Genomic DNA, 15,818 nt, shown 5'->3' on the forward strand with positions numbered 1-15,818 from the left:
ACACCAAAGATGTCCGGGAACGCTGGCAGACGATGTGTGGGAGGTGCAACACATAAACAAATCAGCGAGCTCTCAGTGCCAAGAATATGGACAGAAAAATAGCACTTCAATCAATGTTTTTCATCACCTTTATTAATTAATTTTACTTGATATTAAAATCAGTCCAATTTCAACAGGACATGAGACGAGGAAATTAGGAGGTAGTTACATTACAATGCTTGTGGGATATACTGTGAGCATCTAAACAATCGTTGGAAGTGGTGCAGGTAGTGATGAGAGGTCTGTACAGCAGGACCAGAGAACAGCTCGTCAGAGCATTTTACAACCTCCTACACCTGGCACATAAACTCTATCTGCTGAGCAACTTTAACAGCACTGAATGTTTAGCTGTCCGACACACCGGGGAAGTAAGAAAAACCAAATTAAACATACAATAAATATTTAGTATAAAAACAGTGTTCATCCCTTTTTAAGCAGTTAAAAACTTTTCAGAGCGTGTCCCACAATAACAGGCCGAGGAAAACATACTTCACTGCTAAAATACTTTGCTACAAACAAAACAAGTGATGCATGCTCTCAGCGAAGAATCGCTTTAAACCATCGAAGGAACACTGAGCAAAAATCAACGTCTGAACATTTTCTGTTGTGGAATTCCAGATTTGAATCTCTGGGCTGGATTGAAGGATTCTGTTCATTCAACAGTTTCTGCGGCGCAATTCTGCGCTAAAATGCATGTAGTGAAAGACAATCGTGGGATGCGTTTGCCAGATTTGTTTTCGTTTCACGAAGTGCACAGAAGATACTGAAAATGCTCATAAAATAGGTAGCTCATGTTCTAAACACCAAACATCATCTCCTTGGTGGTGGAAATGAAATGACAGGGGTGACAAATATGTTGGAGTCATACGTGGATCAGGACTTGAACATGTTTGCTCCTTCATACTTATCCAGTAATGTTTACAAAGGTGTGAATTAAGGATTTCACTTTTCAAACTGTCAGGGCCGTCCTGAGACTGTAAGAATTAGTGACTTCTATAAATGGAGTAAAGTGTGGCTGGACTGGGCATCACCAAGCTGGTTTAGAGGAAATCACTCTGTTGCAGTAAAAACCTAAAATCCTCGTTCTGTACAAAAAGCATTTGTAGGTACAGCTCTAGCCAACACGGCAGCAGTAAACCCACACACACACCTGACTGCTGATACCTGCTCGATTGAGCGAACTCCACCTGTTGAAGCTTCAGCTTGAGCAGCATTTTTCATCCAGAACGAGGGCTGTGGATTTCACGCTGCGAAGGGATCGTTTCACAGCCAGCGCTGAGAGGAGGAATAATTATAGCAACCAAAACAAGAGCTTCATCTGATGAACTAGTCGAAAATATCTGATGAAAGTATCTGACCAGGAGCAGGATGTGGTGCTTGATGAGTAGTGAGGTTTGATACCCAGACCTGCACATCTAACCACAGTTAATTGAGTAGTGACTCATTAAGATAGCTAAAAGTACTCTGTAGTCATTTCCTCTTTGCTGCTGGATGAGTCAGTGTCTGCAGAAGCTCATCATCTTTCCTGATGTTGGACAGTCTGAGCAGGAATCATTCTTGTTTTTGAGTAAATGGCAATTTATGTAGGCGAGGGTGTCCTGGAATCTGCTGTGACACAAAAATCCTAAAAGTGTTATTTTGAGGAAGAAAAAAAAAAACAAAAGCCATCCTGCTTTCAGCTCAGAAGTGAGTTTCAGAACGTCTGGAACCACCAGTGTAACCAGGACAAGTGGTGCACAGGTACACAAAGCAAGCACTTAACTTTAAAATGAGCAGATCCTCAGTTTCTTGCACACAACTATTTAACAGTCCTACATGACGGGTGTAGCAATGGAGCGCTAGTTCCACAGTGAAAAATACCAATCTAATATCAAAAAAGATGTATCAAAACGCCTACTCTCTACACATCGCTATCAAAACTGGAGCATGGTGACGGTCTGCGTGTAGTGCACGTTCATCCAGCCCCTGCAACGATGATCTTTTTACAGTAGTCACACACGGTGTTATATACAGAGCATTTCACATGTTAGTGCCTTGAAAGAAGGTGCTGGTTCAGTAAACACGACGGTGCAGGTGAGCGGTGAAGTCCTCTGAATACTGCCTGACAGTGTGTTCCAGGAGGCGTCTTCGAAGGCCCAGAGCTGACACGCAAAACCACACAGAATCTAATCAGCATCACTTTGCATTTTTATGTGATCCTGTTAAACACTGAATTTCATTTATACAACAAAATGCTGTTTCCATTAAAAGAAAAAGATTACCTGTTAGAATTGAAATGCTGCGTCAGCATTAGGTAAAGAAACTGGAAAAGAGGAGATGGAAAGCCTATAAATCATCTGCTCATTATCAAGGCTTCAACACTTCAAAATAAAATGTGTGGCTTAATATTTCAAAATAAAAGACAAGAGCAGAAAACAGGACAAGTTAAGGGTTAGAGTAGGAATGCTTGGAAAACAGTTTTCTGCAAAGGATCGGCAGTCTACGCTAAAGGCTGGAGAGAGAAGACAGGATTACAAGTCGAGGCAGAGAGAGGACAGAGATGTAAAAAAATGTCTTAAGTTGGACAAAGTCACAGTGAGCGGACAGTGGAAGAAAGAAAGGATTGTCGTCTAAGTCACAAGACCCCAGCCCGACTCTAGCTGAGCAGGAACATGTGGGAGGCTCATCAACATGCAGTCACTCTGACTTTCATCAGGCCCATCATCACAGTGTGAATTAACCAAAGGTCCAGATTTATATGGAAATTCAACACATTAAACATATTAGCAGACTGATCGAGAGTTTGTTCTGTAACAAACCGGTCCTCATGAGTCTGAGGACCACCGGAAATGTCCTGGAGTCCAAAGCAACAAGTGAACAAAGTATCCTGCTTGGCCTGCTCTTTTAAAGGATAAAGGCATCTTCACATTACAGCCAGCACAAGTGGCCGGTGCAGTATTTGCTCCATCTTAGCCGCAATGCTAATGCTGCTAGCAGTGGCGACTCAAAAAGGATTTCGTTTTTTTTTTTTAACAAACCTGGCTGCTGCAGCTGCATGCTCACATATCACCAAGCAAACAGCATTTTTGTCTGATCTTGATACAAGGCCACTTTGTGACTGTAAAGTTCCTGTCAAAGTTCTGCGAGCTTGCAGCTTCGGCACAGCAGAGCGCATACACAAACATGGAGGAGGTGCAGAAAAGCTGTTTTCCACAATAATGCGAACATGCCTCAATCCTACAGACTTATATTTGTGCATAAACTCGGATATTTTGAGCTCAGAAAAAGCACCAAGTTCAGGAGCAGTTTAAAGCTTAATTTAAACACATCAACCTGCAGGAGTCTGCAGTAGCAGTGGAGTCTGGGACGTGTCACCGTAAAAGGAACAACCAATTAACAAAGCTACGATCGCAAGGCTGTTACGCGATAGGTCGAACCTCATTTAACGTTTTGCTGGGTCTTGACTGTTTAACAATAGAAAAATAAATGTGATTATTAATTTGCAAATATAATGTTTTTTTATCTATTTGTATAATTTAATTCATCAAATTTTAATTACTATTAGAAAAGTTGCTTTTTATTGCTGTTTGGTTAAAACAGGTCAGTGACGGGTCAGTCTAATGTCAGGTGTTAGATTTGATAGAGGTGGAAGGTGGGGTTGCTGATACATTTCTGATGATTTCATTGGTTGATTTTTTGGTGAGGTCACCACTGAAGAGGCAATTTCAAGTGTCCGTTCCATTGCATCTTTAAATTTCTCTATTTATCAACTGATAGAATTACAAGAATTCCTCCAGTGGCACACTTTTGCCCCCGTTAGAACACAGTCAGTTTACAAATTTGGACCTTAAATGGAACACAACACGACATCAAACACAGATCATCCACCCAATCACAGCAATGACAAGACAGAAGACCACATGACCAAATGGATCCATCACACCCACCGGCTACAAACACACATACAGCGCGTGTGTGTGTGTGTCTCATGAGTAGTAAGCCGATGCTTTCTTGCCGGAGTGTGGAGGGAGTCGACGCATGGAGAGAGGGGGGGGCACCCTGACGAAGCATGGAGGAGGAAGAATGAGGTGTGAGGTGAGTTTGGTATCATGATGCTGGAGCTCAGTTTACCCCCCTCAGCTGCCTGCAATGACTGCTGACACAATTCAAACAGCTTCAAACAGAAAAAAAGGTCACAGTCTGTCCTTTTTAATAGCTGCTATAGTACTGTTTATACTCTCAACTTGCACCATCTTGCACCCTGCAGAGCCCCTCAAGTCATAAAAGATGATAATTCTTTTATATTACGCGCATGAGGTCAGGATCTTGAGCAAACAAGATTTATCAATCATGTGCAAACTGAATAACAGGATAACTGGTGCACACAATGCATGGATACAGTGCAACAATGAGATATGGATCCTGTGCAAAGAAGATAAAAACTAGTGTGCATGAGATACATACATACATGCACAACATGTGTGGATATACTGCTAACAGGGTAATACCTTGTGTGCAAAAGATCCATAAAGAGCCACATACCTCGAGCAAATAGATCACTGTGAACACAACAACTGGCGTGCACAAGATTTAGGGATCTTTATTAGAGCTATAAAATTATAACTGAGAGATCTAGGAGGCATCTTTCATCACTTTGGGGGCTCTGTATGTTGCAGACAGTATGTCTATGCATCCATTCCTTTTAGAGCCAAAACATGATTCAGATCATTGTTTCTTTCTGTTTCTGGAAAATATTTGTTCGTTCTTTAACGTGACTTGATGACCTTTGCACCAAAGGGTTATGAAATACTGCACTATGCAGGGAGGCGAGTAACAAGCAATGACAAAAAGTGTATCCTTAAAATACGGTGAAACATATTTGTTTAAGTATAAAAAAACGAATGTATCTGCAACATGGTCTGACAGACACTTCCAGCATTTATACTATGACAAAGAGCAGGAATGGCTCATGTTGTGAGATGGAAACAGTAAAAATAGATGGATGCAAATTGAAGGGAATGTGCTCTAAAGGGAGGAAAACGAAGTAAAGATTGTTTTCTCACCAGCTCGCCTGCACGGCTTCGATGTCGCTCACTAAGTTTTGTGCCAGACAGATCCCAAAAATCTGCGGATGACAAAGAGCAGAACGGAGACGTGGAGTGACGCTTTTGTTTGGGCCTGTTCCTGGAACACGGTGGCGGATAAACTGGCGGGCGGAACCGACCTGCAGCAGTGCAACTCCTATAAAGATCCCGGCCACCAGGGTGAGGTTGTCCTGCAGCCACTTCTCAAACTGCGGCACGCAGCCTTTCACGTTGATGTAGTCCTTCTGCTCCGAGTCCTGCGAGCGACATCATCTCCTGTGGTCACCTTTGCCTTTTCACTGGGTGCGCTCACACCGCACGTTTTCAAAAAATGAAACCTCGTTTCCAGCCTTACCTTCAGCTAACCTCTGTGCATCCAGAGCAGAGGCAGATGTGTTTAGCTTAGCTTAAAAAACTGCCTTCCAACAACTCCACACAGAAAACACACCGAAGTGAAACAGATATTTTTGATTTGCCTTCATTTGATTTTGGAGAAGATGCCAAAAAAAGCCCATTTCCCAAATTGTTCCTTTGTGCTGATTCCTGCGTTAATTCTTAGGAAACTTAGTCTAAAATGTGAAGATTATCAGTGTTTCAGTCATTCCAGCTTCATGTCTTCCCATAGACAACAAATGTAATATTAGTCAGTTCAAATGTGCCATGAAATGCATTTTATCTGTTATATCAGAGATTTTCCCACCTTTGCATTTCTCCAATTGTTTTTTTAAATCTTAGCTTCCAATAGCAACATTTTATTTCGGCTGTTAGCAGCTTTAATCCACCTTTAACCTGCCTTTAAAAACCCTGTTTGTACAATAACTTGCACCATATAATTAACTAAGATCATTTAAATCGTCAGAAATTAAATGTTGCATCTTTCAAAGCAAACTGGATCTAACAGAGCCATAAACTGGGATCAAGTAGGTGCAGGTTACTTACTGGTTTAGCTCGAATGTCGTATCCACACTGAGTGTTTATGACGTCCTCCTGGAGACAAAAAGAAAAGAACTTTATGTGTTAGCATGCTAACATTTGTGAATTAGCGCTAAATTTCAGGACTAATCATAAGGGAACCATGGAGATTTGTGCTACAATAGTGCTGGTCCATCCAGTCGATGTCACTGAACACACCTGCTGGTGGCGCTAAATGAAAAGCATCAAACTGTGTCAGGCTGACCGACTGGTCATGAGACAACAAATTTGACTGATACCTCTCAGGAGCTCATCTCATTACCTTCACACATGAATATTTGACTAGTTAAAAAGGGCGTGGACAGGTGCAGAGCGGGGGGTTCATACCGCGGGGTCCTTGGTGCAGCAGGAGAACGGGACTCCGCACTTTTCCCGGCTGGGATTCCCATCAGTGCAGTTAAAATAGATGTTCAGGTTCCAATCGTCGGCTCCGAACGCCCCGCAGCACTCCCACTGAAGTCAGCAGAGAGGAGAGACGGGTGAAATGATGAGAGACTGTATTTTTTTTACCAAACCCCAAAGGAAAATCTAAAAGAAATCTAAAACATTTTATATGTTCAACAGTTCCCCCATAAAATAACCCACTACGAGGCCTGGGTGATATGCGTATCTCCCACTTCCTGACAAAAGCTGGTCAGTAGAACTTGTGTAAATATGATCTTGTCGAACTATCATACCCAAGTTCTTCACATTCAGCTGTAAAATGACCTGTTTCTTACTGACCGGCTGCTGTTTGTCTTGAACTTACGTATTCCTGAGTGAAATCGATGAGATTCTGAAGATCGATGTCGTCCCGGTACGCCCGGATGTTGTTGTTGATGAACAGGTTGAGCTGGTCTTTAATCCAGTCCTTGAAGACAAACGCCAGGACTCCCGTCGTCAGCTCCAGGAAAAAGATGATCCCCAGGAACACAGAGAACTGCAGCAGGAGGACAGAATTACACAACACTCAGGTCATTTCCAGCACCGTGAATTTTCCACTCCTTCCTCACTGCAGTGTGCAAAGCGGACGTCTTAATCACGGAACGTACAAACTTGAGTAGAAACGTGTTTTCCCGGAGCGCTCCGATGCACCCCGCGAAGCCCAGAATGAACATGACCCCCCCGACCACCATGAATAGCCAGACCGGGTCCAGACCCCCGAGGTCCGTGATGGACGAGATGTTGGACAGAACCCCCTGGAGGGAAGAGACAGAGCACAACAACAGCCTCAGTCTGAGCCAGGCAGCTGCGTCTCTTTCAGGACACGACACATGTTCGCCGAAAGGGTCGCAGTGACACAGAAAAGGATGGAACTGGAAGCAAAGCTGCAGCAGCCTCAAATAATACAAAGAAGCATAGAAAAACAATTATTTGCTATTTACAGTAAATTCGGTTTGAAAGCTTGAACTAGGCTTAAATTTAATCAGGATCACAACGACCACCGGACGTTAAAGCTGCTTTCTGCCCACTAGGGGGCAGTGGACCAAGCTGCTGGCAGCTTGTTCATTAGCTAGTAGACAACTTTGTGTGTCTGCTTTAAGCGTCGAGAGGCTTTATTAGCGTTTGGGCAGGTCGTTCAACCAAAATGAGCTAAAAGAGGCTAAAAAGCTGTGCAGAGCTGAGGGGCTGCAGAGTGGGAGGTCATTCACTGTGGGTTTGATATTAGAAAAACTTTATTAACAACACTGCATTTCCATTTTCCAGCATGACTTATAATAACTGTAATAAGTCTCTACTTACCTTCTCACTCCATGCCCACAGTCCGATTCCAACTAAGGCCATGCCCAGCAGCTGCAAAACACCACAGTCATATCAAATTACTGCAAAGACGTGTTGATGCAGAGCGACATGCTGCCAGTCTGTCACACTGTTACTACATGAAAACACAACACTGGCCTCTGAATGCTGGCTCCGACCTTTTTTTCCACCCCAGTAAGATGCAAAAGCTGTATTTCTATTTGTTATATCTTTGTTTCGCATTGGTGGTCGTTATCTCTCCGTGTTGTTTTATGAATTTTTTAACTGCAGAGTCGGCGTTGGTACATTGTATTACTCGATTATGTTGATAACTGATTCATCGTCAATCATCACGCGAGCAGCACTCAAGCAGTCCGGTGTTTTCCGGGCCCTGAGCCTCTCTTTGCCCGTCAGTGTGGGGGGAGAGGACCAAACAGCTGGGAGGTTCATTCAGGTGAGTTAAGCTCAAAGCCTGGAGATGTGTCTCAGGCCTCAAACTAGCAGACACTAAAAAACAAATGAGCAATCTAATTAAGCGCTCCCCGAGAAGAAGCATTGGAATCGGCATCAGAGAATAATGTTCAATGTGGTTAAAGCAGGAGCGAGCCGGTCTGCATTTATCTGGAAATGAAGATGAGTGAATCTTCCAGCATCTGCCTGAAAAGCTTCTTCTTCAGTTCATTAAGTCCCTGCTGCCATGTGAGGGCAACACGACACACGCTGATACATCTTCAGCCTCCGATTGGAGATGTGCTGCAAACGTACGGGAGCCAAGGAGCTCGCAATGGCCTTGTTTAATGCTGTTATCTCCAGATCACGCATCCATTATTTAAGCTCATTTTCTCATGACGACGGGTTCATTCATCTCATCGCCTCGAGAACACAAAACATGGATTTCTCGAGACAACGAGGTAAATACTGAACAGTATAATAAAGTGCATATAAAGATGTATATATTATTACATATGCATATAATGGTATACATATTCAATAAATTAATAACAACTAAGATAATGAAATCAACTATGATTTTGAGATAAACTGCAACCACGGCCGTTCTCAGCTTTTATACAGACGACAGAAGGCTGCTACAGAAGGACCACACACACCTCTGCACACATCACAATGCTGTGTCATAACTCTGGATTCTTCTGAGAGACGTCAGATTAGCAGAAATCATTCGTCCTGTGCACCTCAGCCTCTTTTCCAACTCAGAAACAATCAGGTTTCATTGTTGAAATGCGTTACGCCGCATCTGATGGAGGCATCTCCAACGAGAAACACTGCAGAGTTCTGACTGATGGGTTTGATGCCATCATGTGACCTGCTTCACCAAATCTTTTTTAATGATTTCTTTCTGTCGTCACTGTGCTGATGAAGTGCTGACAAACATCCACCTCTGGCTGCAGATCTGTGGCTCAGTGTGTTCACATCTGGACGCTCTGCTCCGTCCAGACAACAGTCTGATTTCCTGAAGAAGTCCATCCTTCGGCTGTTTAATGTTGTCTTCGTGCTTCGCTGTGATTGGCTCAGCTGTTTCAGAGCGATGAGACCAGTGATGTGATTGGCTGAGAGTGTATTTATTAATCACCACACAGCTCTTTTGCACTTTGTGCTGCTGCACATACATGAACCCAAACAGCAGGTTGGCTTGGAGACGCCCACACAGATGGTGAACTCCACCCACCATGCTGCACTCGCTGCGGTTGCATGATTAACTCTGGGTCCAGGTTTGCAGCAGTGAAACCTGCTGCTTTTCTTACTCTTCCACTACAGTAAAGTATGTCTGGGTTTGAGGATTTGGATCATTGGTCAATGACATTAACTTGGGCTCTGGGATATTGCGATTGACATTTTTCACGGTTTTCTGGCATTTAATAAACCATATAATGAATCAATTTATTGAGAAAATAATCTGCAAATCAGTCAACACTGAAAATCATCATGACTTGATGGTTGACTTGACTAGAAAATGTAATTTAACTTGTAAACTAAACTTAAAAACTCTGATTTATTACACGGGCTAATTCGTGAAGTTTGGAAAAAGTGACAGCTGACCCTCGCTCCTATTATTTATGCATAAAACTGGCAAAGAATATATTTACATTAAAGCTGATATAATTAGTGAATTAATCAATTACTTATTAGAGAGATCATGATCATATGAATAATTGAAGATTATTAACTGAAATAAATAAATAAATAGATTGCTGGTTCCAGCTAGGCCAATGTGAAGATTTACCACTTTTCCTTGTTTTGTTGATCACACAAAACACACAATCTGATGTCGACACTGTGGGAATTATTGTCTCATATGTCATATCAAATATGCTTCAAATAAAAGAAGTGGTTGCAGCTTTATTTGATTTGTATTTTATATTTGACATTGTAACAGATGCTTAAAACTGCAGCTGTATAATCAGCTCACGCATGCTGCCAACAGCAGCACACAAGCACACATTTGCACTGACCTCTGCGGACGCGGACGGTGTGAATGCCGCGGAGGATCGGCGCTGCTGTCGGCACCGTGTGGATGTGATGCGAGTGTGTCAGTGAGCGGTAAGCCTGCGGTGTGACGGCGAGGCGCTCTGCGCTCATTGGTTCACTCCAAAAAGCCGATTAGCTCTGCTGTCAACTGACCGACAGCTGCTTTTATCCGGACATTACTGGACGAATACAGGCACAATGATTTGACTGTGAGCCTGAACTCGAGTTATAACGTGATAAGATGTGATGATGACTGCGGCCTTCCTCCCCATTGGCCAGTGGACGTGATAATAACGGAACTGTACTTGAGAGAGGCGCAGATGCGTAGCAGTAACAAGAAAAAATAAATAAATCTTTCTTACCCAAAACAGGATGTTGAATCCAAAAATGAAGTATTTGATGCAGCAGCTGACTTCGTGGCCTTTGTAGTGATTCCCCGACATGTTTGAGCATCATCGGCGCGGTGTCTGCGTGCGGAAAAACACGGCCTGCTTCACAGGCTTTGTGTGCGCGGCGGAACAGGTTCAGCGCTCCGGGGATGCATTTCACTTGGTCCGCTTCAAATGTTCGCTCGGCCGCTTCACATCCACATGAGGGGCATGCTGAGAGGAGGTCCGGACGCGTCCGCGCACCCACCGCTCGAAATGTACACGGACGTTAACGCAGCGGACCGAACAATCAAAATTCTCCTCCGATCGCTGGGCAAATTGCGCCTGATGAGGGCGGCACCGTTACTGCGGGTGGTCGTCAATGATTGGCTGGGGAAAGATTTGAATGACAGAGGCAGCAACGAATCATGTCAGAGGAAGGATTTGACACTTCCTGTGTCTTGAACGATGTGCTAGTGATAACACAGATAGAAGAAAAAGAAGAAGAAGAAAATATACAACGCTCTCACTCTTTAAGTGATTATGACACCCCCATAATTACAGAAATGTTAATGAGGACATGACCCTGGTGACCTCAAACGCAGCTACAGCCCTGATTATGATGATGATAACAACAACAACAATAACGATAATCATCATCATCATCATCATTTTAGAAATACTGAGGTCATAAGTGCAAATTCACTCGGCAGAATCCCACCCAGACATTTGACAACCACCAAACTCTGTTTGCATTGAACATTTCTGTTCATTTCCTGGCATTGTCTGATGCCAAGTCTGTATATCTTTTTGGTGGAAAATCAGTTCCATTTGAATTTATTCAGTTGAATAAAAAGAGCAAGATATAGTCCAAAAGCTTTGGAATCAAAACTGTATTGAATGTTTTTGTTGAACTTTCCCATAGCTTCCAGAAACAGGATATAATCATTGTACAATTAAGCAAGATAAGTGATGAAAAGGGAAAAAAAGAAAAAGCCGCAAAGCTGCCAGCTGCACTGAGGAGGGGAGGGGGGGGGAGGGTTCAGGGCATTTATGCTTAATGTTTCTATACAAATGTTTGCTCAGAGAAGAAAGGCATGAACAAATCTCCAAGTTGAGCCTCTTGTGGAAGATTTGAGTTTTTCCCACTCATTTAAAATGTAATGGTGACTTGGTATATCTCCAGCATATCAAAACTGTTGTGATGGCAGAAAAAAACTATTTGCTTCAGTACTTAAGTACAATTTTGAGGTACTTGTACTCCACTTGACTTCACAGGCAAGTATTGTACTACCTTACATTTATTTTTAAGGATTAGTTACTACTTACTTTTTAAAATCCAGATGATTAAAATACGCATTATTAACAAATAAGACATTTGTTAAAGATGAAGCTATACAGCAGGATACAAAGTAATTAAAATTAGCTGCACTTTTATCAGCTGTAACATTAGAGTGACATGTACATTTATCATTGATTATAGTTCAGTAAAATAATTCTGAAATGGGCCATAATAAGTACTTTTACTTTTGGCACCAAGTATACTTCTTTTCTGCTTTTACTCGAGTAAAATTTTGTTTGTTGCTTTGATAATTTCAAACTGCATCACTTTAGTGACCGACTTTTACTTTGACAGTTTTCACAGGAAGTATAAGAATGCCTTGATGATAGCCTGTTATCAGGCTACATTAGCCTCCAGAGCTGAGGACTGTTATCAATGCAACTCCCTATTACAGATGTTGCATACAGCTGTTACCAGTCCTGATGTTACTGCTGTCATCCCTGATAAAAACATTGCTGCTGGTGGATGGATACTAATTTCAATAACAGTTAGCTGTCTAAGATGATAGTAACGCTGTAGTTCCAGCAGTTTGATCCTGTGCTGGCTTCCATTAACCGTTATCTCCACCCACCTCAAGTCTAACACAACAGCTCTGAGACTTCCAGTGGAAACTTTCAAAATAAAAGATGCTAACTGAAGCAGAGTTCTGGTTCAGTTAAATCAGATGTTTTTGGAATAACAACAGTGCATCACTTATATTGATACTTATAGTTGAAAAGGCTGCACTGTCTGAAGCATATGCACACATGCTTCCATTGCACACTGATGATGATGACGGATTTAATTTAGTCATTTTGTCAATGGTTTTGTCTGTCACAACATTACAACATTTCAACTTCGCACTTCTGTTCTCACCCCTTTGCCAATGTTGTGCTGAAACATTTTAAATAGTCCTGACTGTATGAGAGGTGGATTGACACAGAATTGATTAGATTAGGTTTTAATAAAGCACATTTTAACAGCGATCCCAGTGCCAGAGTTAGATGTGGAGGGGGTGTGCTTGGTAAAGCACCAGTAAGGGTTCACTCAGAGAGCCTCTGTTCAGACAGTAAAGGCTCTGTGTCAGGGCTTCATGGAGCACCAGACTCCCACTCTCATCTGTGTAACGCAGCTGAAAGCCCACCACTTCCAGCGGCTTCAGAGCCAGAACAGCTGACACATCAAACACATCATATCCAGATGAGGGTCGCTGGTCCAGGGTCAGCAGCCTCTCCTCGAGGGCAGGGCTTTCTTTCAGACTTTCCTGTGAAGCTGTGATGCTGTGCAGGGTGACAGTCACGCTGATGGGATGGGGGTGGAGGGTTTTCCTGAACAGGACCAGCTCTGCACCCATCATGGAGGGGTTCAGGCTGCTGACATTGAACCAGATCCATCCTGGAGGTGCGTGATGTGGACCTGGGTGATGATCCAAAGAATAACTTTCATATATACAATTAAGTTTTAGATTTTCTTTTTAGGCACTATTTTAAGAATTGAAACATTTACAAAATTGAAGTGGCCACCCACAAATCAATGAATGATGAATCAAGATGGGTTATAGGCTGTGATTAATTCTGCTCAGCCTGTAAAAACAGTTGTATCTGGGAGATTGTGGAAGGTGCTATAGGACCAACAGTCCAAATGAGTCTACTGCTGGTCTGTGTCTGCTGGATGTGTTGTGTAATTACAACAGCAAGGTGATAATATGTCAATTGCATTTACAGCTTGTTCTGCTGCCCCCAAGTGGCCAAACAAAACGCAGCTCTGAAGCTGATTTTCTCACTTAAGCTCTAACTTATTATATGCTTTAATACAATATCTAGTATTAAATTTGAGTGCTGTTTGTCTTCATATTTGGTCAGTTTTAAGCACCCAAAAAAGTGACGTCACAGCAAGTGTTTGCTGATGGAAACTTCCTGGTTTGCCAATCCAAAGATGTCATCACTGGAATGCTGCTAACGCTAACTACCCAGGTGTTCTTTTATTGTTTTACTGCAGTCAAATAGGAAATGTAAAACATCATTTGACGTGATGAGAATTGGTTTGATAAAACTATTCAGAGTCATCACAATCATTGAAAAACAGCAGCAAAATGAACACAATTACTCCTTTTGAATAAGATGGTAATTCGTTTCAAATCCTTACCAACAACACTGCGATAGCTCTGCACCAGCGTCCCATCTGAACCCCCGAAGTCTTGAGCCTCTAGTGAGTCCAAACGCTGATAGATCCTTTTCATGTAGGGATGTGGCTTAGCCTGATGGCTCGCAGACACTTTATTGATATGCAGCATTTCCAAAATGGCTTTGTTGAGCTCCTGGTCATCCTCTGCATCTCTGCGATGGTCCATCAGCAGCCACCCTGTGACGGAGCCCAGCAGCAGGAAGACCAGCATTACATCCAAAAATCCCACACAGACACCTCGGTCCATTCTGAGCAATATTTAATGATGCAAATTACTTCCAAGCAGTCTGTATCTGCACTTTCTGTCAAAGTGCTGCTGAAACTTCCACCTCACAGGCTTGTGGAACAGTCTGTGCACTAATAGGTCTGCAGGAACCACAGGGGCTGTCAGGACTTAGTGAAGCAGTCCTGCTCTGAAGCTGAGGAATGTTACTTCCCTTTGACGCACACTCTACCATAGACTGTATGAGCCACAGTCGTGCACTGCTTTCACCAAGCAGCCACTGGATTAATGCACTGACTGGAAAGACTCTGCGGTGGCTTGAAGGAGGAGGAGTGTCAGGGCCACTTCTGGGAACAAAAATATTTTGAGAATTAAGTTGTAATATTACAGGAATGAAGTCATACTTTGATGATGATGATAAAGCAAATCTATCATCTATTTAAAGAAAAATCACATTATGGGATAACAGTCAGTGGTTAGGGGTTGGGCAACTTGCTCAAGGACACCTCAGCAGCGCCCTGGAGGTGAACTGGCAGCTCTTCAGGAACCAGTCCACCTCCATATTGACTAGCCCATGCTGGCCCCAAACAAAGTCCTTACGGTCTGACCTTCTGCGCAATGATTATTAGATATCTTAGTCACCACAGTTCTTCTTTGACTACACTCAGAGGGATGTGTGGTCTGACAGGAGTACACATCTGGTCTGATGGGGTGCTGGGAATATAGGTCTCACCTGCTTCACCGCTGGTTTTGATGAAACTTTCATTGCAAATCGCAGTTGAGGGTGCCTGCATTTCTGGGTGACAACATGGGTTTTTAAATGTGTAGTGTGACTTCCTGAAAAAAGACACAACATAATAAAAAACCTTGTACAAATCATTTAAATTCACAGTGTTTAGCTAACTCTGGGAAATGGAATACCTTTTACTTGTAGTGGTCATATTAGTTCCTCTGGCTAATACTGACCTCTGCTGGCTACCTGCAAAGTTACAGTCTATACTGGTCAATCTGTGGTAAAATCATATTTGGAGGAATTTAGTCACATTTTCACTTCACTGGCTTTTACAAATGGACTGATACTGAAATAAAAATGTTGCACTTTAAAGAGAACAAATTAAAGAGAAACTTTCAGATGAACTCTTGGTTAAGACCTCTTGAAGCTGGCTTGTGGTGTTAAGCACAGCTAACAATAATGACAGTTCGGCAGCCCAAAATGTGAGAAAAAAACCCCAAATCAATTCAAACTGCTGCTTTGTTTAAACATCTTCCTACCTTAAGAGTAGCTAAATCATCACTTTCATAATATTGGGTGTAATGAGAAACCACTTGCACAGCTGCAGACCTTTAGTCTTCTTTTAAATAATGTTTTTGTCAGTAGGCTGCAACAAGGGGGTAATTTTACTGGGGATGGGAGGATATGTCCCCCTGAATGTGAGAGTTTT

At 42.6% G+C, this 15,818-nt stretch overlaps 2 protein-coding genes across 5 annotated transcripts; both read right to left on the reverse strand.

Annotated features, from left to right (window-relative positions):
* Positions 1-127: 127 nt before the first annotated feature.
* On the reverse strand, positions 128-11,005 carry tspan5a (tetraspanin 5a). Of its 4 annotated transcripts, XM_041965359.1 has the most exons (11): positions 10,643-11,005; positions 7,797-7,847; positions 7,106-7,252; positions 6,823-6,993; positions 6,402-6,527; positions 6,042-6,089; positions 5,243-5,359; positions 5,082-5,143; positions 3,966-4,077; positions 2,301-2,341; positions 128-2,180 (listed from the first exon to the last, which is right to left on the reverse strand). In XM_041965359.1, the coding sequence occupies exons 1-9, from the start codon at positions 10,721-10,723 to the stop codon at positions 4,005-4,007; spliced, it is 876 nt and encodes a 291-aa protein (XP_041821293.1). In that variant the 5' UTR covers positions 10,724-11,005; the 3' UTR covers positions 128-2,180; positions 2,301-2,341; positions 3,966-4,004. The 4 variants fall into 4 exon arrangements, with proteins under 4 accessions (XP_041821293.1, XP_041821295.1, XP_041821294.1 ...); XM_041965361.1 differs by lacking the exon at positions 3,966-4,077; XM_041965360.1 differs by lacking the exons at positions 128-2,180; positions 2,301-2,341; positions 3,966-4,077 and adding an exon at positions 4,114-4,171.
* A 1,964-nt stretch (positions 11,006-12,969) lies between these two features.
* LOC121626915 lies at positions 12,970-14,400 on the reverse strand. The gene is made up of 2 exons (XM_041965662.1): positions 14,115-14,400; positions 12,970-13,385 (listed from the first exon to the last, which is right to left on the reverse strand). Exons 1-2 carry the CDS (start codon positions 14,398-14,400, stop codon positions 12,970-12,972), a joined length of 702 nt encoding a protein of 233 aa, XP_041821596.1.
* Between the last annotated feature and the right edge of the window lie 1,418 nt (positions 14,401-15,818).

The sequence above is a fragment of the Chelmon rostratus genome, chromosome 23 (genome assembly GCF_017976325.1).
Source record: "Chelmon rostratus isolate fCheRos1 chromosome 23, fCheRos1.pri, whole genome shotgun sequence".
NCBI lineage: Eukaryota > Metazoa > Chordata > Actinopteri > Chaetodontiformes > Chaetodontidae > Chelmon > Chelmon rostratus.

Bases quoted from the DNA above. Each gene is read 5' to 3' on its own strand.
- tspan5a (XM_041965358.1), bottom strand. From the start codon at position 10,723: ATGTCGGGGAATCACTACAAAGGCCACGAAGTCAGCTGCTGCATCAAA. The intron at 6,528-6,822 runs GTAAGTTCAAGA...TGCTGACTTCAG, and splicing joins TCGATTTCACTCAGGAATAC to TGGGAGTGCTGCGGGGCGTT. The intron at 6,090-6,401 runs GTATGAACCCCC...TTTTGTCTCCAG, and splicing joins GCTGCACCAAGGACCCCGCG to GAGGACGTCATAAACACTCA.
- LOC121626915 (XM_041965662.1), bottom strand. From the start codon at position 14,400: ATGGACCGAGGTGTCTGTGTGGGATTTTTGGATGTAATGCTGGTCTTC. The intron at 13,386-14,114 runs GTAAGGATTTGA...ATCATCACCCAG, and splicing joins GAGCTATCGCAGTGTTGTTG to GTCCACATCACGCACCTCCA.